Source organism: Ailuropoda melanoleuca, chromosome 6 (genome assembly GCF_002007445.2).
Source record: "Ailuropoda melanoleuca isolate Jingjing chromosome 6, ASM200744v2, whole genome shotgun sequence".
In the NCBI taxonomy this organism is placed as follows: domain Eukaryota; kingdom Metazoa; phylum Chordata; class Mammalia; order Carnivora; family Ursidae; genus Ailuropoda; species Ailuropoda melanoleuca.
Genome location: NC_048223.1, coordinates 100,303,937 through 100,326,926, shown reverse-complemented (window position 1 = coordinate 100,326,926; position 22,990 = coordinate 100,303,937). Strand labels below are relative to the sequence as shown.

Sequence of the window (22,990 nt, the reverse complement as noted above, 5' to 3'; positions counted from 1 at the left end):
ACTTAAAAAAATAAAATAAAATCAGTGCTGTTTTTCCTCATTCTCTCTTCTCTCTCATGCCTGCTCTCTCAACATAGCCACATGGAACAGTCCTGATGTCCTCAACCCCTGAGATGGCAGGAAAGGGAGTTGGAGGCTTCCTTTCACATCAGTCTGCCCCCAGCCGGCCCAAGGAGTCTGAGCAGCCACTGGCCACTTGCCGAGCTGTTCTGTGGGTGCCTCACAGCTCCCTTGTCCACTTGAGCCCAAGGGCCGAAGTCTTATGGGACAACAGAACCCTTGAAAGAGAGCCAGCCACCCAGCCCCTCTCTACCCTCATTCCTGTAATCTCAACACTTGTACTTCCTCGCTGTCCCCAGGCAACGTGTTCCTTAAAATGACCTTCATTGGCACATCATTTCTCACCAGGAATTGCACCCTTGTTCTTTCCAGTCCAGCAATTTTCTCTCTTCCAGCACAGGGAGAATCATATTTACTCAGAAAACCACAGTGTTGAACTATAGCCCTCGGTTTCTTAGAGTTTCACTTTCTAAGGGAATTTTGCAGCTGGTTCCATCTGCTTTTCCAGATTTTTTTTCCTCTCCTCTTCTGCCCATGTTGATTTCTTCCCCAGTCCTAACCAGCCCCCGACATGTCACCATGATGGTCTTCTCTGCTCACGGTAGACACACAGTTCATCAAACCTCTCACCATGTCTCCAGCAGCAAATGCTCAGAAAATCCTTGTTGATTTGTACCAACTACTCCCAGAGCCTTTAGTATTAATACTTTCTAGGAATCTCTCCCCTGCAGAACATCTCATAAAGCTGGTTTAGGTTGTACATAAAAGTCCTACCTCACTGTTCTTTTTGTTCACATGGCTTCTCTAGAAAAGGGCAGGAATTACTCCTGTGCTGAGAGTCAATAAATGAACTACTCTGAATGCTAATTATGTTCATGTGAATTATCCATGTGCCTTTTACATTTTAAGCAGACCTTTCCCTGCTAGTTAGCATACATCTGGGCTATTACCTACCTCCACAAACATGTCCAAAAGACAAGAAACCAACTCTAATGTTAGATTGATCCAAACCCAACTTCCGTGCTTTAGACAAGAAGAATGGTCTAGGTTAACACTGGCTTGACTTTAAGAACTGAACAATAAGCCAGATACCTTTCCAAGTGCTTTACAAATATTCGATCATTTAAGTATCATAACACGCTCTGAGATGGATATTATTACTATTCTGACTTTACAGCTAATGAAAGTAAAGCACAGAGAGGTCACACAGTGAGTAAACCATAGAATCCAGATTCAGACACAGGCAATCGGAGTGCGAAGTCTGTGCTTTTAATCACTCCTCAGTGCTACCTCACCAATAACAGCAATTTATAAATCGTTTACTTACAAATCCCCCCGCAAGTCAGAAGTTAATTCAGATGAACTTCTATTTAAACAGCGTCTATGTCTCTGCAGAATCTTAGGTACACGGTATTTTACAAATCCAACCATTTTCCAGAATCAAGTCCTCATTTAAAAGAGCTAGACTTTGAATTCCTTTTGGAATATAAGGATCTCGTACAAATTGATGCCACCTTCCAACTAAATACTCATGACAAATGTCCTCACAGGATAGGTGGTAGGAACATATTGTCTCCTTCTCTTCAATATCAGAACATTACAATAAGCTCAATACATCATAAAATCCGTCTGGTTTCCAGATCTCACTGGATGGTGATTTGCCTTTACCACTTCTGGGGTTGTTGGATTCCATATATAAATTACCTGGTAAGCAAGGCATACTTCCCTTTCCTTCTCTGAAATTTCCATCTTTCAGAATTCAAGGGGGTGGACCGCAGGCCTCATATTCTGAACTTTAGCAAATAGACATATGTTGGTGTTATCTCGATCTTTATTGCCATTGTAGGTTTTCATGGCATGCTTTTATTTTTCCTGATCTCCAAGGTTGTTATTTGTATTCCGAGTACTGCTACCAATACTTTGACCAGTTTAGTTGCCCCGTCTTAGGTCACATAACTTCTTCAAAGAGTGACAGTTTCCCGTAAGCTTGTGCACGGGCAGGTTTGGAATCCGATCAACCTCTTTGTGTGACTAGAGCATGGCAGCCTTCAGTTAAGCACTCACCCTGTGCCAGGCACTCTGCTAGGAAGTAAATACAAGTGATATCATGATAGAGGACCCCTGCCTTCACAGGGAGGAGCCTTTAGTAAATATGATAAGGAATAAAAGCCAATAGTTCAGGGTTTCTAAGAAGTAGTCCACAGACTCCTGTACTCCTTTGTTGGATCATAATTGATAGTTCAGAATCCCACCACCAAACTGTAACTGTAAGTTATCACTCCATTTAGCATTTCACTCCATTTAGCATTAGTTCATTTGAATTCATGCATCACCTTAGATGGACCCACATACATGTTCATCTGCTAGGTCTATGCCGTTTCCTGTAGCTCTTGGGATCTTCCTGTGATTGGCCAATGTTATTTATCTTTTGATCAGTAGTCAGGGTCCTCGACACAACTTTGTCAAGTATTAATCCAGCTCATGGATAAGGAAATTGAAGTTCACAGTGGCTTCAGAAATAGCAAAACTTTAAAGTGTCTATCATTTCACAGTTTTCATTACATAGGTATATATGATCTCATCACAGCTATAGTGATCTTGGCATAAATCATTTCATATCATTTTCTTATTTAAATCCCTCCAGTAGCTTTCCATCACACTCAGAATAAGAAACATCCATCCTTTCTTCTCTGACCTTTTTTTCCCTACTTTTGTTTTGTTTTGTTTTGCTTTATTTTATTTTCATCATGATAAGTGTACTCTTTAGTCCCATCCCCTATTTCCCCGATGCCCCCCTCATCTCCCCTCTGGTAACCATCAGTTTGTTCTCTATAGTTAAGAGTCTATTTCTTAGTTTGTCTCTCTCTCTCTTTTTTTTATTTGCTCATTTGTTTTGTTTCTCAAATGCACATATCCCACATTCCCTTACTCACTGTACCTCAGATGGTCTTCTCCCTCGGTTCTACAAACAGTCCTGTTTCCATTATCTAGTCCTTTTTCTGTGCTGTTCCTCCAGATCCCTCAAGGGGCTTGTTCCCTCTTCACTCAGGTCTAGGGTCAGATACCACCTCTCAGGGGGTGACCTGAGCGCTATTTAAAGTATCCACCCCCGCCCCTCCTGCCAAGTCACTCTCTGTCAGATCATTCTGTTTCATTTTCTTCCTAGCTCTTATTTCTAAATTTTTTTCCTTTGTTTACTTTTTATCGTTAGTCTTTTCCCCTTGACTAAAATGTAAGCCAAAGAGAGCAGAGTCTTGTTCTGTTTCACTCACTGCTGTATTTCTGCCCCTAGAATCTGTTCAGCGTGCAGCAGGTGCTCAATAAGTATTGGTTGAGTGAATAAACAAATGCATTTGATAATGCCTTATGTTTTAGCCCCTTTCTAGCCTGATTTTTAGATATTCTCCTTAGGTAATTTTATCTACTCCAATGGCTTTTTCTACCACTCTGTCTACCTCCAGCTTGACTCTTTTTTTCTGTCTCCCATATTTGTTGTTTACGTAATTTTAACTTACATAATCAAAGATACTCTTGACTAATGAGGAATGGGAGCCAAGGGGATCAGCATTAATATTACAAAATGCTAATACATTTTAACATTTTGTATTTAGAAGGAACTTAGATTTCCTCTACTCCCAATGCATGGCTTTACATGTCGATGAAGAAAGTTCAAGAAAAAACAAGCCCAAAATCTGACAACCAGTGTGTGGCAAAACCCAGAACTTCCGGGGTACATTACATTACTGCTTCCACAGTAGTTATCTGCCTATTAGACTCTACCCCTCCTTTTGCTAATGATACCACACACACAAACACACAGACACACACACGCAGAGTTTTATTTTATTGAGATAAAATTCACATACCATGAAACTGTGCATACCCTTTAGAAGTGTGCAATCCTGTAGTTTTTAAGGTATGCACGGAATTGTGAAACCATTTATTTAATTTTAGAACATGTTCATCACCCCCCAAAGCAACCCCATATCTGTTTGTAGTCACTCCCCAACCCCTGCATTTCCCCTCCCCTTCTCCGGCCCTGGGAAACCACTAATCTACTTTCTGTCTCTACATACTTGCCTATTCTGGACATTTCACGTACCAGAATTGTACAACATGTGGTCTTTTGTGTCTGGCTTCTTTCACTTAGCTTAATGACTTCAAGGTTCATCATGCTATAATTTTACCTTTTTGTTTTGCTTAACCCCTTTTCTCTAACTGCTTTATTTTAATATCTGTCTTTGAGCAAAAATTAAACTCTGAATATCCTGGAAGCCAAAGGCAAAACAGAAAAACACAAGTATGTTACTCTACTCTAGTTAGCTGTAAAGGGAACACACAGTTTCTCACAAGCACAGAGTTTTTGTAGCCCCACATTTTGAGGGGAACGCACAATGCAGTCCAGTTTCACCATACAGCTCTGTCATTTGATCATTTCCTTGTTTCTTGTTTATACTGTCTCCAGTTCCCTTTGGGTTGGGCACTGTGAGCAGTATCGAGAAGGGAGAGAGAACGACCCTGTGGTGTCCTCAGTGACCCTTCTCTTTCTGGGGACAAGGAAGAATTCTTACTTAATTTTTAATAACACTCCAAGTTGACCTCCACTTTTAATTCTCAGGATCTTTCTTCCATTCTTGATCACAATCTTTACTCCCATCTCAAATTTGTGAAATATTTTTACAACTTACTCCTGAAAGGGTCGAGCACTTTGCCAACCCTGATTCTAAAAGAGGTCTCAAATAATGCAAATACGCTAGTAGATGGGGGGAGAGGACAAGCAGTTATACCTAGGGAGAAATGAAAAGAGGAACATGATTGTTTGCTGATGTCTGCCTCTGGTTTTGGGAAAAGGAAAGTTCTGGCATTTATGCTACATCTCACATTACTTTTTTTCTTTTTGGGGATCTGAGGTGCAGATAATTAAATTAAAATCATGCCCCTCAACTACAGCAGACTATCATCAGTTCATGAAAAGCCTTTTGTTTTAATTTTCGCCTTGATCTCTAATCTCTGCTCACATTCACCTCCCTCTTACGCATGCCTTCCTTCTGCATTTGGTACATGTCCTTAAGAGACATGTATCTTTAGAAACTATTTTGTTAGTGGATATGAATGAGTAATTATATAAATAATATTGTGACATAAATCTCATTCTGTTGCTATTTTTTTTTAACTCACCACTAAATCTTTGAAGCTAATTCATGTTTCTGGATTTATATGGACTTTATTGCTCCAACTGCTGCATAATGTTATATGGTATGTATCCACCACCTTTTACTTTTCCATTCCTCCGGCAATGGAAACCTGTATCGAACAGTGACATAGTGACTATCCTCATACTTGTGTCCTTAGAGGACTAAGGAAGAATTCCTTTGGTTTGTATGCCTAAGAGAGGAATTGTTGGTCCATAGGATCCAAATACACTGTTGTCTTTATCCAGCTCCGCTCGTGCATAACCGGTATCCTCTCAGTCTTACCTCCCGTACTAACTATTGCTGCAGAGACCAGAGCTGGGCAGGTGTACAAGCTGTCACCAGCTTGGCACCCATGGGATGCGGTACAACCTCGCTTCTCATTTCCTGCTCTAGGACTTCACTAAGGCAGAGATGCAGAACTCAGGGAACCGGCTCAACACTCATGCCTACACAATTAAGTGGGGTAATGCGGAGGGACAGAGGTTAACAGTCCCAAGGCTACTCTTGGCCTTTTGGGGGGTAGGAGCCAAGGGATGAGTATGCTTCTCCTTGAATTCCCCTGGGAGAAAAGTTCTGAGGCATAGTTCATAAGACTCTTACCAAGTTCTCTGTGGGGTTGAGTACATTGCCAACAGTGGTTGCCAACTTGAAAACACATTCTGGTACTGGTTTTGCCTTTTCCCTAATTCAGCCCTCTGGTTCCTCATTCCTGCTCCCTGTTATTACTTCCCAAATCAACTATTTATAGATAAGTCTTTGTCTCAGGCTCTGCTTCCAGGGGCTTCCCAGAGTACAACATTATCCCTAAGTACTGCCAGACTGCTGTCTAGGGGATCTGGGCCCTAATCTGGATAGTCTGGCAAGCCTCCAATTTGGGGAACAGAGACTGGGCCATTTTGAAACTTCTGCTTGGAAAGCTCCCAAGGTGGGATCTTTCACCTGTGGCTCAGTGACTTACTGCAGTTATTTTTGAAATGTGGCTGTAATATATATACATGTCTGGTGATTATAAAATATTTCTCCTGAACATTGACCTCTGCCCTCATGATTTCTGATTTCTGATGTATGGACAGTAGACTCATCCTGGGATGTGCCATAACAGAGTATTAAGAAATTTTCCTTCTCAATATTTGTTAAAATGGGAATATCACATGATTTATACTTTCGTGAAGGGTGTTGCAGTCAGCTTATGTCCTGGAAAATGCAGTTGTTCTAATGGTCATATTTTCACTCGTGTTTACTTAGGGAAAAATGATCATTTCTTTGAGTGGACATATGTCAATGTTAATGTTTGTGTGTGTGTTGGGTGTGTGGTACACGTATGTGCATATGTGTGTGTGCGTGCCAGCTCACTCTGTGGGCTGAATCATCATGAAAAAGGCACAGATCATGACCACCTGGGAGCAGGGTATTGGCAGCTCCCTCAAGGGAATGTCTTCCTTCTCACTTGTGAACAACTTTTAAAAGTCTCCTATCCCCGTCTGCTTTTGTTGTGTGAACAGGTGGTTAATACATACACCCCAGGAAAGAAGATTTGGCTTGAAGGTGTGGTGACCACCTCAGCTGGAGGCACAAACAATCTGTCAGATTCCTATGCTGCAGGATTCCTGTGAGTAACATGCAGTCTCACTCCCAGGGACTTTAAGGAAAGAAGGGCAGTGAAGTGGTGCTGCTCATTATTCTGCCGGCTGGAGGGGGAGGGCTCATTTCCCACTGAAAGTTCTTTATCTGTTCCTTTGTGAATGGGTGAGTGACTTCTCTAGACACTGAGATGTCAGGTACAGGCGTCAGAGTACTACTACAGTACTAGTTAGTGACCATCGAGTCATAAGACCTTTATTTAATGTCTGTCATTCAAAGACAGTGCAGACGACATACAATTTCCCATCTCATTTTCTCCGTAGTCCTAGGAGATAGGTAATAGAGGAACAGAGACAGGAGATAAGAAAAAGTGTAGGATGGGGGCGCCTGGGTAACGCAGACATTAAGCATCTGCCTTCGGCTCAGGGCGTGATCCCGGCGTTCCGGAATCGAGTCCCACATCGGGCTCCTCCGCTGGGAGCCTGCTTCTTCCTCTCCCACTCCCCTGCTGTGTTCCCTCTCTCACTGGCTGTCTCTCTGTCACATGAATAAATAAAATCTTTAAAAAAAAAAAAAGAAAAAAAAGAAAAAGTGTAGGAGATTAGTGCCATAATAATACTAATTTTAACTCTATGTGCCACATAATTTCGGAAGTGCTCTCTCTGTATCTAGAAACTTAACAACCAGTGATACAGATACTGCTATTTTACAGCCACCCAGTGAGATAGATGTGAGAGCTTGGACTCAAGCCTAGGCAGTCTGCTCCAGAGTCTAGCCTCTTTGCCACTACCTTAGACCATCTTTCTTTCTGCCTCACATGGTCTGTCCACAAAAAGAAGCGGAAGACAGGCAAAGGAATGAGGAATTTCTCTGACTGGGAAGATCAGGAAGGGCTTCATGGAGGAAGTAGCATTTGAGGTGGACACACAAAGATTACCCTGATTTCTATGGGTGGAGAACTGTGGTGATGATGGAGGGGAGCATTTGAGGCAGAAGGAACATTATAGGAAAAGGCACAGGGAAGGGGAAATGAGTCCGGTGATGGACGAAAGCCTCAGGCGCTGCAGGGATATAGTGAGGGCTGCAGTGGGGGCGGGGGGTTCCCCACGAATTGTGGAAGGCCATGAACGCCAGGCAGAGGAAGTGAGGCCTTGTTCTACACTCAGTGGCAAGCCACTGAAGACTTCGGAGGAAGAGAGAGACCCCATCTGACCTGTGTTTCCATGTTGGCTTTGGAAATAGTACACGCAGGGGTTTGGAGAGGCTGGCAATGGGACAATGGATTTGAAGGCTTCTGCAGTCATCTGGACGACAACCTAACACCGGAAGCACAAAGGGCTCTGACTGGCCTGCCAGCATCATGTGGTGGGGACAAACCCCTCAGGACCATGGACTCACCAAATGACCTGGTCCTGTGCTACTCTCGTCCCGTGGCCCTGGTTTTTTTGTCTGCGGCTGGTCCTCCTAAGAACGGAGCTCTGCCCTCAGCGTTGTGTTTCCTTTCTAACAGCTGTTCCTAATTAAACACATGCAGTCCCTCCATTAAGGCAGCTTCTTGAACACATCTGTAAAGGACAAATCAGGGCAGTCAGGCAGATTGTCTTTGCAGATGGAATCCTGGCACATGCAGATGAAGATAATGCGTCTAAAGGATATATGATGATAACGCTGGGTCTTCCATGCCTGTGTTCTCGGCATCTAGCATTGAGTGGCACGGAGCAGTTGTTCGATGCGCGTGGCTCCAGTGAACGAAAGAGAATGAATTGGCATTTTGATACAGTGGCTCTGAGAGCCTTCTTTCAAAAATACACTCCTCACCAGGTTTCACTGTGAGCCGTGGAGCAAGGGCAAGAAGCCAGTGGCAGTTTGGACTGCAGGGGCCTCTTAGAACCAACAGAGGAATGGGCTTTTGCTCAGCTGTCATAGACAGACGCTGCCACTGGGCCCGCAAGCAGCCCAGTTGTCCTGAGTGTTTTCACGAGCATTCTTCCCTTCAGAGAAAAATGTGAGATGAGAAACACTACAGCCCTTCATGGAGGGAGCTGGAGAAAGACCTGCCTTTTCATGAGTACCAGCCAAGTCTCCATAGGTCTCTGAGGTCACTTTGCAAACCCGGATTAACATCGTTGTTCAGGCTTAGGTTGTAGTTCAGGTATCCGGTGTGTAGGATCAGCCCAGATCACAGATCAGCTGAACGCTAGCTCACTTGGCTCCTGGTCTTCTGCCTTACCTCTTTATCACCCATTTGCTCTCCCCTCTGATGGCGGCACCCAGCACAGTGTCCTTTGAGTCTAGTTTTCCAAGAAGCATAAATTGCTTCCTGGAGGTGGGAGCAGGGGGAATAAAGCATTCTAAGAAGCTCCAGAAGACTAGCAAGATTCCTTGGAAAGAAGGCATCTTTCAGGCTTTCTTCAATTTATGGCATAATGACAAGCTTACAAGGACACTTGGACATTTATGCATGAATCAACTTTCTGATTCCAGCCAGGGCTTTGAGACTCTCCAGGGCACTACAGATGTACCGTTGGCATACTGCTGTGTCTCCAGCACCTGGTAGTATCTGCCACCCAGGCAATAGTCGATCCATTTTTGTGGAATGGAAACTACTGGCTCCAGTAGCCTCCTTGGTGGGATGTACCAGTCGTCCTGCCACTTTTCCTTACTTGCTTCGGAAAGGGAGACTTGGAACACCATTTATCTGCCCTCTGCAAGGGCTTACTATTTACAAGAGGAAGGGGATGATAACTTCCCCTAACCGTTCCACTCTGAAAAACACAGGGAAGCAGGAGTTCTGGTCATAGTCATTTTGAATGCTCCAGACCCTGGATGTATATATAGGATGTGGGTTTGGAAAGGATGATGCATATTCTTCCCTCTCACGTTAGAGTTCCTTCAAAAACTCCCCTTACTAGCAAAAACACCCCCCAGATTTACCAGTTAACTTTTGTTTGTTGAGTATATATATATTCTTTGTGGATCACTGTTATAAGGTCTATCGAGGTCACAAGTAGGAATTTGATACCATTCCTATAAATGAGTACAGGTATTTACATACCCAGTGCCTTACAAATGACTCGCATGGTCACACACGCATTTTTGTGTCTATCCTCAATGCTGAGAACAAGGCCTGGCATTTACAGCTGATTAATTCATGTTGAATGAGTAATGAATGAATGAACAAATGGGATATTTTAAATACCAAAATATAGTCCTGTATAGATATCCAGCTGCTGCTAGATGTGATTATGTATTTACTCATCATTTTGTTTCTTTGTTCAGCAAGTGTAGGGATAGAAGGCTGAATAAGATATACTTGTTTTTATAGGTAAATACTTGTTAGATATAAACCCTATCTTATTTGTGCTGCATTGGTGGAGAGAGCACTGATTTAGTGCATCAACCCAGAATTCATGTTATAGAGTTCTACCCCAGAATGTTCAATACTGTGTCTCAGTATTAGCATATATTAATTAGTTAGTTATATAATTAATCAGTTCTATATTTAGTGTAACTAAATCTGTTATCCTGATTTCACAGGATTGGTAAATTAATAAAAATAATAAAGGCAATTAGCGTAAACATGTGATATTCCAAAAGTAATTTTTTTATGTCCCAGTCTGAACAACAACAACAACAGAAGTTCTGTTGTATTATTGTCAGATTTTCTTTTTGATTTAAAATTTTTGTTTTTACATTTTGCATTGTTTTATTTTGTTTTTATAATTCTAATTATCAGTAAATATTTGTTAGTTTTTATGAGAACAAAATATAATTGTCAATGTGAAAGATTTTAAGATGTTAATAATATCCATTCATAATATAAAAATTAGTCATGCTCTTTATTCCAATAAAGAAAAAGTTTAATTCTACAAGTCACTAATTTGGTGTTCCATATGGTTTCAAATTTGGGAAATCATAGTTATGCATAATTTGTCCCTAGTATGCTGAATGGTGATTCTCAAAGTTCCTTGAATCTAATTTTATCTGGATCCGTTTCATCCTAACAAAGACTATGAACCATCTCCAGTGTGCTAGGAACTGAGATGGGTATTTTGGGTATAAGGCTAGAACATCGTGTCTGTTCTCAGTGAGCTCTTAACCAACTGGGGGACAGCAGAGAAGCAAGGAAGTAATTATCGTGGGCTGGCAGAGGGTATAAATAAGAGTTCTGTGAAGGTACAGAGGGACTACTGTTGGCTGGAACAGCAGAGTTTGGAAGGAGATGACACCTGACTTGGAGGTGAACAGATGGGAAGAAATTTGCCAGATGAGGTGAGGTGGATTAGAGGAGGAGAGAAAGGGAATTCTAAGCAGAAGTTAAAACATGCATGGAGACTCAGGTGAGTATGTGAAAGCATGGTGAGTTTGGGCAGCCTAGAGTAATTATATGTGGCTTAGAACCAGGGAATGGAGTTTAGGGTGAGAGAAGAGGGGAGAAGAGGTACAGATGAAGGCTCACATGCATGCTCAGGAGAGATTGTGCAACACCTTATCTTTTATACCATGAGACTGAAGCTCTCAGTCACATTTTATATTATATATATAGTTACACTTAGAAATTTTCCGAAGTTTCAGAAGTGGGAATACAAAGAGAAAATTAAATGAATGAGTAAATGAGTGAACGAATTGAATGCATAAATAATAAAGGCAGAGTTAGCGGTGGGTGTTGGAAGAACCAAGAGGACACTATTTTTGAAGGATAGTACACCCTGGAAAGTGGGTATATGGCATAGTGGAGTATGTGGTAACGTGTGAGCAGTGCAGGTCCTCCATTATGATGTGTGTGATGGTAGCATGGTTGAAGCTCTGCATGGTTAATTATAGTACCAAGGAAAATTGTTACTGCATTGACTACTGACAGTGATATATGAGAGATGCAAATGGCTGGACCCTTCTTGCGTAGGTCATAGGAGTATGTGAGTTAGAGTCACATGAAAGGCACATGTACAATGACAGGGTGCAAGCAGGGGATTTGAGTGATGGAGAGTATAGCGTGTATGCTCCTGTGATTGTGTGTCCTGTGGCCACGGGGTGGGGAGAATGATAATTAGGCTTACAAGTGGCTAGGGTATTCATTTCATTTGTTAGTATTACAGGGGTAAGATAAGTCATTAGGAACAAGATATTTTATGACCAAGCACAATTCCTTTTACTCCCCTGGACGTCTGTTTCTTTTCCTATAAAATGACGAGGTTGGATTTGATAATCCCTAAAACATCTCCCAGCTGTGTACTCAATGCTTAAAATAATCTTCACTTTTAAATAATCTTCGCCTTTAAAGTACTAGGTAAATTTCATGGTGGGGGTTGATGTATATGTGTGTGTGTTAGCCAATTCCTGTGGAGCTTGCTATATGCAATTTTTAAGATGTATTGATGTAGCATTTTTTTTCCTGCTTTTTTAGGTGGTTGAACACTTTAGGAATGCTGGCCAATCAGGGCATTGATGTTGTGATACGACACTCATTTTTTGACCATGGATATAATCACCTCGTGGACCAGAATTTCAACCCATTACCAGTAAGTGTGAGATAAAGATTCCCAACTCCTCTTCCATGTCATTCAGTTATTTTGACCGTGCCTTGTTCCACATTGGGAGAATTTTTCTCCTCCCTCTGTAATCAGGTAATTTCATAAATTGGACAGCAGAAGTATTCATGTCTTTGTTCTCTTGACCCATTTCACAGACTTTTGGCTTCACTACACACACACACACACACACACACATCTGTATACACACACTCATATATACATATGCATATGTGCACATACATATATACATTCATGTATTTATTTACTACTATTATTTTAACAAACCTTGTGCAGTTGTGATTCCACATCTACTTGTGGCCTGTTTGAACTCTGCTTGAGAGTGAATTTTTCCAGATTGCTTTCTTTTAATGCTAATAGGAGACATTATTTAACATCAGATGCAACATGTTGAAAGCAGATGGGAGCGTGCTGGCCAGGATCGGATGCAGTAGGAACCCGTCTCTTAGGGAGTGGCTGAGGTGCACTCACAGTTAGGTGTTGATCCCCATGTGACAATGAGGGCATTTGCCAAGGACACCAAATTCCCTAGGAAAGAGAAGGGAAGGGAAGGCTAAGGAAGACTGACAAGAGCAGAGATCTTGGTTTGTTGGGTGAGTGTATTGACCAATCAAAGAGATCCTACTTAGTCCAGAGAAGCTGCACTCATCAAAAATATTACATGGGTCACCTTTTTCACAGACAGCATCGTCACAGGGAAAGGTCAGACTCTTCTCATTAGCTCGTAGACTGTCAGAGCTGGGATTCCCCTTTGGGGAGATCCAGTTGCACCTCCTATAACAGATGAACTGATAGTCTGAGCGGGGAGAGGAAGATATAAAACTAGGTCTAGAATCGTTCCCTGTGCTGCAGTCCAGTACTCTTCCTACAGAGTTACTCCTGCGCTTGGATCCGCAGTAAGCAAACCCAACTAAAAGCAGCGGGTGTTCCTGCCGTCGCTTCCCTCTGCCTATTTCCACCCTGCATTCCCCTCATTTTCACCCCTGCCCTGAGCCAGGAGGCTTCCAAGCCCAGAACAGAGAACAGCTTGGCACCCAATGGTACCATTTCCATGTTTCAAAAGAATCCCTATAGATTAGAGGGCGAAGAAGTTATTGTATCACGGATTGTACATGACTCCAGTTAAGTCACAAATATTAGAACTGACTGACACCATTGCTTTTATTCACAGGGCCAGGCTACCTCTCTCCAAGTGTGTGTGTGTGTGTGTGTGTGTGTGTGTGTGTAGCAGTGGCTAATGTACAGTGGAGAGGGAATTTTCAGGTTGGAACCACATGATTTTTTGTTTGTTTGTCTGAGTTTATAAACCTGCAGAGATAAAACAAAATAATAATTAGAAAAGTCTCTATGAAGTGTTAGCATTAAACAAGTACATTGTCACACAAAAATAAATATTTGTTGACCATCAGGCACTGGGGAGGAGACTAGTAATAAATAAATGAATAAACAAATAGTAGAGTACTATAACGAGGAGTCAGTGAGGGCTCCTTTGGAGTGAGTGTATAGGAAGGCTTCTCTCAAAGGTGACGTTTAAGCCAAGAGCCCAATGACAAGAAAGAACCAGCCATGTGGATTTTTCAAGCAGGGGAAGAGGCTAGCACAAAGGCTCCAAAGCGGGAATGGACTTGCGTGTTTGAGGAAACACAAGTACACCAGAGTGATGGGGGCCTGGCAGAGAAGGAGGGGACTGGTTGGACATGAGGGCACCAGGGGTCAGATCCCATAGGCTTCGTAAGCTAACAGGAGTTTGACTTTATTGTACATAGTATGAAAAGCCAGTGGAGGGTTTTAAGCAGGGAAATAATATGATCTAGCTTATATTTTTAAAATGTCACTCTGGTATAATTAATGCATTAACTATTAGTTATCATTGTTTTAATAATGTGGGTAATACTAATTTACAGACCACTTTCATATATGGTACCTCAGTAATGCTCCATCCATTCTGTCCTCCCTTTTCTCTGTCCTTCCTTCTTGCCTCCCTCCCTCCCTGCCTCACTCAAACTCATCCACTCCTCTTGGTCACGTACTACACGCTGACCATTATTCCTGCAGCGGGCCTCTTTGATGAACCAAAAAGACAAGGTCCCTGAACTCTTGGAGCTCATAAGCTAATAAAGCATAGTGAGAAATGGAAAATAAATAAACATAAAAACAAGATAATTGCACTTTTTGGAATTGCTCTGAAGAGAGGCTGGTGAAGAGAAGCTAGGGTTCAATGATGATATTAAGCGGCTTATCCAAGGTCCAACAAGCCCTGGGAACTGGGACTCTCGGAGTTTTGCTGTTCTAAATCTGATTTTCTTTTCTCTTCCTTGTGGTACTCTTTGGTGTCTGTCCTGTGGTCCGAGGCCAATATTTGCCTCTGTTGGATCTGGAGATGGAAATGGGCATCTTAAGGAACGGGAGAGAAGAAAACCCTAGGCTAGAAAAAGATAGTCTTTGGATGACTAGACAGGCTGGATTTCCAGAGATGGACAAACCTGGGTTCCATGTCAGCTCTCTGTGTGCCTTTGTTGGCTGTGTGCAGGTTAAAGACACAAGTCCTTATGGCTGTGTTCTCCTCACATGAGAGTTGCTGCGGGTAACTGCCTTTCAAAGCGTGGCACAAGAGACCTCCGTTGATACGTGGTGGCCGCAGAGCTCACTCAGGTCCATGGGAAGCTAAAACAAGTCCCACTGATTCAGCACAAAAGCTCCAATGAGCTGGGCAGCTGTATTTCTGGAAACACCAACTCTAATAAAGAACTCGACCATAAAAGCACGTAAGGTAGCAGGCTTTCTTTTTATCTTTCTTTGCACTAATAAACCCTGCACCTTACAAGTAGGGCACTCGGCAGCGGGGAGAGTGTGTCCGAAGTCTCCCCTGGAAAGAATTTCTGAGGCTAGACCAGGGCACCAGCTGAACGGACTGCCAGCAGGCCCTTGGAACAGGTAATGGAGGCGGACCTGGGCGCTGGGCTGGCCACCACCTCAGAGGGCTGTGCAGCTGATAACCAAACATTGCCAATAAAAACTTGTGGATTTTACATGGTGATGAAATCTTCAAGAGAGTTTGTTAAGAGCTTAGGGGATCGGTGAGTGTGCTTTGATTGTCTCCCAGAAAAATCAGTAATTTCTATTTAAATTTCTTCAAACTCAGCTCAGTATTTAAGGAAAGGGGAAAGGATCTTATTAGCAAACACTGTTTTGTTTTTGTTTTTGTTACTGCTCTTAGATAAACTTAGAAAAAGTGAGGATAGTGGCCTAATGGCTCCTCAGCCCAGATCCCATAGGAGCCCTCCACCCACCCAGTCGACTTTGATCCCAGCTTGTGAGATTCTAGCAGCTCTGGCAAAGTCATTCCAGTAGCACCCTTCCAGTCTAGGGTAAGAGGGAAGATGAGGGTGGCCCTTTAAAAAAGAAACTTGTCTTCAGAAAAGAGCATTTCCAACTACATCCCATGTTCTTTATGGTTGTTCTTCTAGAAAAGTGCCAACACTCCTACCGTTGGAGATTTTCGCTCTCCTGGGAAGAGGACATTTAGTTCAGCAGTGCTTCGTCATCGACTCCCACCCCTTTCCCCTGACCCTCCTGCCATTGGGAAAGAGGGAACGTGTGAGTCTCCACAGCCAGTCAGCCAGTCAGGGGCTCCCTTGGGAGTAAGTGATGTTTGTGTAGGAGAGATCTGCACATTTGGTGGACATAGTCCAGACCCCACCAGCCGTGGGCATTTCTCCTAAGAGAGGGTTTTGGAATTTAGCTTGCTGCTTTTTTTAAGAGCTTGATTTACAGAGCTTCCAGGGAAAGGAATGGTGAGTTACTAGTCAACATCTTTTTAACTCCCACGCCAGCCAAGCAAATATAATTCAATTCAAAAAACATTGACACTTCAAATGTGTCTGGCTCTGTGCTAGGTATTCTGGGGACACACAGATAAATAAGATATGGTTCCCCCATCTGCAGAGCTAACAGTCTGGCGTGTGTTTGTGTTTGAGGATTACGGTTTAGTTCTCTGTTTAGAATAGAACAGCTAGTTCACAGTGGACTGTGTTTTCTATACAGGGTGTCATGGTGGTGATATTTATATTTGCGGTCACATTCTTTTTTGTCGACTGTCACTGCTGAATAATAATACACATTCAGTTCAGCTCAATGCACATTTATTGAGCACTTACTGTGTACACTGTTGTAGAATATAGTCGGTGGTCATGGACTGGAGTACTACCCACTAGTTTATGGGGGGCTCCAGCATATGGCTGTGGTTCCCACAGCAACATGCTCTCAGCCAAGCCTTCGCTGTTCAGATGTCATTTGGCTACTGGAAGGAAGCTCTGAATCTTAATGGTGCCCACCTAACTCTGCCGGTTAGCCCGTCCCAGGGATGAGATCCTAAGTGCTCCGTCCTTGTTTCGCTTGGAAATGTTTAACAGTGCTCCTATGCACTGCACAGCTGCAATGCAGACACAGGGGCAGCTTAAATCTGTCCCTTTCCTGAGGAAGAGCGTCCAGTTACGAACCCCATGCTGCACTGGTGCTCGGTCAATGCACAGTTTCTTCTTGTAAGAACAACACCACTTACGCAGGAGGCCTCACGGGGGGTAGCGGGGGCTCCTACTCCTGACTCTGCCATTAGTTAGATACGTGTCTTTGGTACCAGTGTTCTCATCACTTAAATTTCAGTAAAAATGCCTTCTCTATCTGCCTCCAAAAGATATTGTTACAATCCTTGAGAAAATTAGGGAGGACAATAGGATTCCAATTTCATATATATTCATATGCAGAGAAAATTACTGAAATCTCTTCATACATCTAAATGATTAAAGTGGTTTTCTTTGGATAGTAGGATTACAGACAGTTTTAATTTTCTTCTTTATGGATTTTTTTTGTATGTAAAATTGCTGCAGTTAGCACTATTGCTTTTTTAATCTGAAAAAATATAAAGGCTATTTTTAAAAGAAAAAATAGAGTGTTTTGAAAAAAATCAAGTGCTTTAAATAGTTAAGCATATATTATCCCAGCCTCCTTCATTTATCATTCATGATTCATTCATTCATAAACACTTAGTACACTTATACTGTATGCTAGATACTGTGCTGGGCCCTGGGGACACTGTCCCTGCCCTGAAGGAGCTTACAGTGTAGGTGGGAGATAGAGGAGTCAGCAGGGACTGTGGCAGAAGTGCCTTAGCAGGACAGAAGAGGAACAGAAGCCAGCCTGGGTGGAGGGCAGGTGTGGGACATCAAGGAAGGCTTTTTGGAGATAATGCCTGAGCTGGACCTTGAAGAAGAAGAACAAGTTAGCCATAGGAAGAAGAGTTTGGGGTCTGGGGAGGATCTTCCGAGCAGAGGCAATAGCATGTGCAAAGGGACAGGGGCATCGTTTTCCAGAGAGTCACAGTGGATGGTTTATGAAAAATTTCTTAGGAAAGCTTTTCCCATTGCTGTCCAGTGGCCACACAGGGTGTGTGACAAAGAATTTCAGAGCTATCCATCTGGAGGTGGTGGGGCGGAGGAGGTGCAAACCCTAGCCAAACCAGCCTGTGACCTGTTTCTCGGTGTAGCTTCCGTTCTTTTTCTTTCCATTCCCGTGGGAGCCATCAGGAAGATGAAAGAAGCAGAGCGTACCTGTTTAGGGGTAGCTGTGATGTGCAACCCAATCCTCTCATTAGAGGCCCTGACAGAGACTTCTCCGTGAGCAGCCTTTCTTTGTGGGGCCCTGTGGCTGCTGAGGGAAGGGCATGCACGCTGTACGATCAATCACTAGGACCCAGGCCGGCTCCTGGCAGTGGCCGTAGCTCCTGGGCTGTGTGCCCAGTGGTCATGACTTGCTTCTTTCCTCTTCCGTGCCTCTAAACCCTGGCCTCCCAGCTCGGAGCTTGTGCCTGCACCATCAGACCAGGCAGGCAGCTCTTTTGCCTCTAATGCTTTAAGTAGAAGCCCCTCTGCTTTTTAACTACCAGTCCTCATCCTTTGTTTATGTATCAACCTGAGTGGCACGCATGCGACATCACCCACACCCCTCGGTGTTTGTAAGGGCTCACCCCGGTGAGGCTGCCGCTGAAGCCGGAAGACGCAGGCACGGTGTGCAGCCCTGCGGTGCTCCCGTCGCTGGAGTCTTCAGTTCCTGCTTTGGAAAAGGGGACTGACTGGGCTGGGGTTGGGAGCACTTAAAACTATTGTCTTTGGAATAAGACTGAGCTGCGTTTCAAACCCAGCTCTCCCATTTACTGGCTTCCTAAACCTCAATAAACATCAACTTCCCCTCATAAAATGGAGGCAAGAGTAGTGTCCAGCTCACAGCGTTGTTGGAAAGAATTGAACAAGCCAACGCCCGTGCATCTTTACTACATAATAAATAATCAATAAATGTTAGCTGCTGTTATTATTTATAAAGTCACTTTGTAAGTAAAATGCGGTAAGTCTCAGTAATAATTATAAATAATGTGAACTTAACTGTGGTGAGAAAATATACCTTTGAATATTTGTACTGATAATCTGGAAATCAACTCAAGTATGATAACTAAAGTATGAAGAGTAGATATTTTTTTAAAAAATTAAATTACTAGAAAACTAGAAGAACAAAAAAAAGGGGGGGGAGCTGTGATCCTTGCCCTTGAGGAATTAACTGCAAATGGTTAAAGACAAACTAAAAATTACTATTTATTTTCCTCCTAAGAAGATGCTGCCAACCTTTCCCAGTGAAGGCAATTAAGGCAGTAACCACACTGCAATCCCAGCTCTAACACCTTCATTTGCTATTTATAAATGGCCCAATAAGCCCTGGAAACCATGATATGTCACATTGAAGTGCTAATGACAGCACATTATGTGAATCACTGAGAAGCAACAATTGAAAATCTCTCTGCCATCAACCATTTATATTGTTCCCAGATTGCAGTACTGAGGGATTACAGCTACGGCAAGGCGTGTGGCAACCTAACTAAATTAGGGAGAAGAAGCAATTACAGCCCCACAGCCTTTGAGCTCAGGAGCAGAGTGCCATCCTCGAAGCAACCTTCACATGATGGAGGAGCAAGGCAAGCTCTGGAAATGAGAAAAGCCGCACCTCACCTAGCCTCATCAGTCCGCCTAAAACACCTGAAACCATTATCTAAAAATAATCTGACCAGGAAGAGAGGAAGGGAGGGACGGAGGAAGGGAAAAGAGAGGCAAGAAGAAACAGAACGAGCTTTGGTGGGTTGGAAAGATCTCTGGCAAGTGCCACAATATAACAAACTTAAAGTTATTTCTTAAGCATTCAGTTGCAAACACCATGGCACGATGTGCTCTGGTTATGACATTTAGGAACCAACAAGTAGGACTCTGACAGAAGTGACCTGAGAGCCAAAGATAATACATGATGTCCTTTCAAGCTCAATTATGTTTTTGTTGTTGCTTGTGTAAATAAAAACAGAAGTCTTTTAAAATAGAAATAGAACACATAAACATAAATTTTGTTTTTAGTTCTTCCTTAAATACACAACACTATTTATAAATTTTTAAAAACTATCCATCATTAGGTACCTCACTTTCAACTAATACCGTCTCTGTTTATTTCATCTCTGATTTGGTGGGTTATTTTTTTTTTTGAGATTTTGTATTTATTTTAGAGAGGGGGGTGTGCACGAGTGGCAGGAGGGGCAGAGGAAGAGGGAGAGAATCTCAAGCAGACTCTGCGCTGTGTGCGGAACCCGACGCAGGGCTCGATCCCACGACCCGAGATCGTGACCTGAGCTGAAACCAAGAGTCAGACACTCAACTGACTGAGCTGCCCAGGCGTCCCTCTGATGTGGTTTTAAGCATTGAAAGGATTGACTAGAACACATCATTCTAACTCACTCTACACTGAACTTGAGGAGACCTGTCTACTCCAGAGCTCCTTGCTCTCATCTTAATGTCAAAGTCCTTACAGCCTTTCTTCATTAGAACAGTGATTCTCAAGCCTATGCACATTACAGTCACCTGGGGGGGTGGTTAAACAATACCTAAGTGTAGGTACCACCTCTGGGGATTCTGAGTCAGCTGGTCTGTAGAAGACACCCAGTGTTGGTGCTTTTTAAAGATCCCCAGGTGATTCTAATGTGCAGCCAGATTTGAGCACCACTGGGTTAGAAGTTTCCAATTACCCTGATTAAATAGAAATCACCTTTCCCCTCTTCTCTCTTCTTTTGTACTCAACCTTTGCTTCACCTATCAAGATATTAACAAAATTTTAATAGACCTATTTTTGATAGACCTATCATTAATTCATTTGACAAATATTTATTGACTATTATTTGCCAGACACTGTTCTGGTTGTGAGGAAATAGAGGTGAAGGAGAAAGACAAGACCACTCCCTCACTGGAGATTATAGTCTAGTAGTGGAGACTAAAAATAAACAAGTAAACTAACAAATAATTAATTACAAAATTCAGAATGGTGTGTAGGAAGCAAGCAGCCTGCTAAATTGAAGAATAATGAGGAGAGAATAGTGCTTTAGAAAGTGTGGTCAAGGCAGTCTTCAAGAAAGAGGCAGCTAGCCATTGGAGGAGCTGAAGGGAGAGCGCAGCACTCTCTCCAAGGGAGTAGCATCTGCAAAAGCTGCTGTGGGGAGAGGCTCAGCCACAACACACGTCAGAGATCCTGCAGTGGCTCTGAGACCACCCTGAGGCCTGGCCCACCTACAGCCTGGCACAGACAGCCAGTGAACTGCCTGGGTCAGTTTATCTTAGTTCAGGCTCTCCCTGCACCTACCTGATTCCTACTCCACACTTGGCAAACCATTTTGCTCCCTGTCTCTTTGTGAGAATAATGGTGGTGTATCCAGCTACTTGTCCCTCTGTCTGGAATCCTCAGCTGAGCCTAAGGCCTGAGCCTACCACCCACATGGCCATCTCCATGGGCACCTTTAATCACCTCTGCAGGCTTTGAAACAAGAACGGCAGAATAATGACACTTGTGGAAGCCGGCAATGAACATTTGGGAATTTGTCACGCTATTCTGTTTTTGTGTACATTTAAAAATGTCAGTGGTAATTTTTTAATGTCCTCATGCTCGGGTGTTATGACGTATACAAAAGAAAAGCACCATTTTAGTTGTTCTGGGACATAAAGAATAAAGTCAGATTCTTTCTCTCCATGTTTACAATCTGTTTGGCATGACAAAACATAGAGCCTTGGAGAGAGAGCTAATAGAAGATGATGTGAATGTCTGTCTTGTTGGCTCAGTATCTCCAGAGCCAGACCTCTGTGTAGGAGACATTACTATTGGCTGGAGGGAAGGGGCTGGAAGGGAGAATTGGAAAAGGCCTGCGCAACATGTCCTGTGTGGACATTTGTGATATTAATTACCCAAAGAATACATGCTCCTAAGAAAGCTCTTGCCCTGCGGTGCTGAGACCATAAGAAGGAAGGAGTGTCTTAGGATAGAAGGAAGAACAGGAGTTCTAGATCTGATAGCAGGTTCTGCCACCAACTCATTCACCCTGGGGCACTGGGTGCTCTGGGTCAAATGTGAGTGTTGAACATGACCATCTGAGGTCCCCTTCAGCTCTGATGTTTTTTGATTCATCTTTAAGACTTCCTTACCAGTATCTTCAGACAGACCTCCCAGCTGAACTTATATTAATAAAACCTTTAAAATAAAAGTAAAAGGGTGCCTGGGTGGTGCAGTCAGTTAAGTGTCTGACTCTTGGTTTCGGCTCAGGTCACGATCTCAGGTCGTGGGATCGAGCCCGGTATGTCAAACTCTGCGCTCAGCATGGAGTCTGCTTAAGACTCTCTTTCCCTCTGCCTCTCCCCCACCCCCTCAACTCTCTCTCTTTCTCTCGCTCTCAAATAAATAAATAAATCTTTTAAAAATATTAAATAGCACTATTTCACTTTTAAATCATTCAGGGAAGAAACCCTCTTTTCTTAAGGCTCTTATAGCCCTGTTATAGCCGCTAACACTGTCTTTTGTTATCAGAGTTGTTTGGGTGCATCTAACTTCCTTTCTCTAACTGTGAGCTCCTTGAAAACAGAAACCACCTTTCCTATCCTTATATTCCCCATAATGCCCGCTCACAAGCAATCCTTACTGCTCTCTAAAGATGCTCAGTGACTGGGATTCTAGGGGCTGCAGTGCACTGCTCACTAATGGAAATATGGAAGGTGAGCTTGTACTGTCAGGTGTTGTGTGCACACTGGGAGGCAGTAGAGCTTGGTGCTTAGGACACTTGGCTCCGGAGTCAGATCTGGATGGGAATTCCAACTCTAATGTCTACTTGCTACATCACATTTGGCAGATTGCTCATCTTCCACCATCTATATGATGGGGATGCTAATAATCTGTGCCTCGTGGACTTACGGCAGTGCCTGACACTTAGTAAGTACATAATAATGCGACCATTGTTATCTATTTTAAACACATGAAAATTATTCCTTGGAATTGGATGAAATTCTAATATCTTGGGAAGGATGGAAACATGTGAGAAACAGCCATCCTAAAAAGCAGGTACTAACAAATTATAAGTAACAAGAAATATTTTAGTTACAATAATGTTAGTTGGCAAATATAGACTGTTAGAATCTTCAAAACCCTTCAGATATCATTTCATACTCCTTAAGCCTATCTAATAATAGTTTTCTTCTTTGGCTTCTTTGA

General features: G+C 42.9%; 1 protein-coding gene across 3 annotated transcripts in view; it reads left to right on the top strand.

The window, feature by feature from the left end:
• HPSE2 (heparanase 2 (inactive)) overlaps positions 1-22,990 on the top strand; it is a 696,190-nt gene that overhangs the window by 538,186 nt on the left and 135,014 nt on the right. For 2 of the 3 annotated variants that reach the window (XM_034663118.1, XM_034663117.1), the window contains exons 8-9: positions 6,758-6,864; positions 12,241-12,355. In XM_034663118.1, coding sequence (XP_034519009.1) covers positions 6,758-6,864; positions 12,241-12,355 — 222 coding nt within the window. Of the gene's footprint in view, positions 1-6,757; positions 6,865-12,240; positions 12,356-15,852; positions 16,385-22,990 lie in introns of those variants that run through there. The other variant, XM_034663119.1, reaches the window with a different exon arrangement.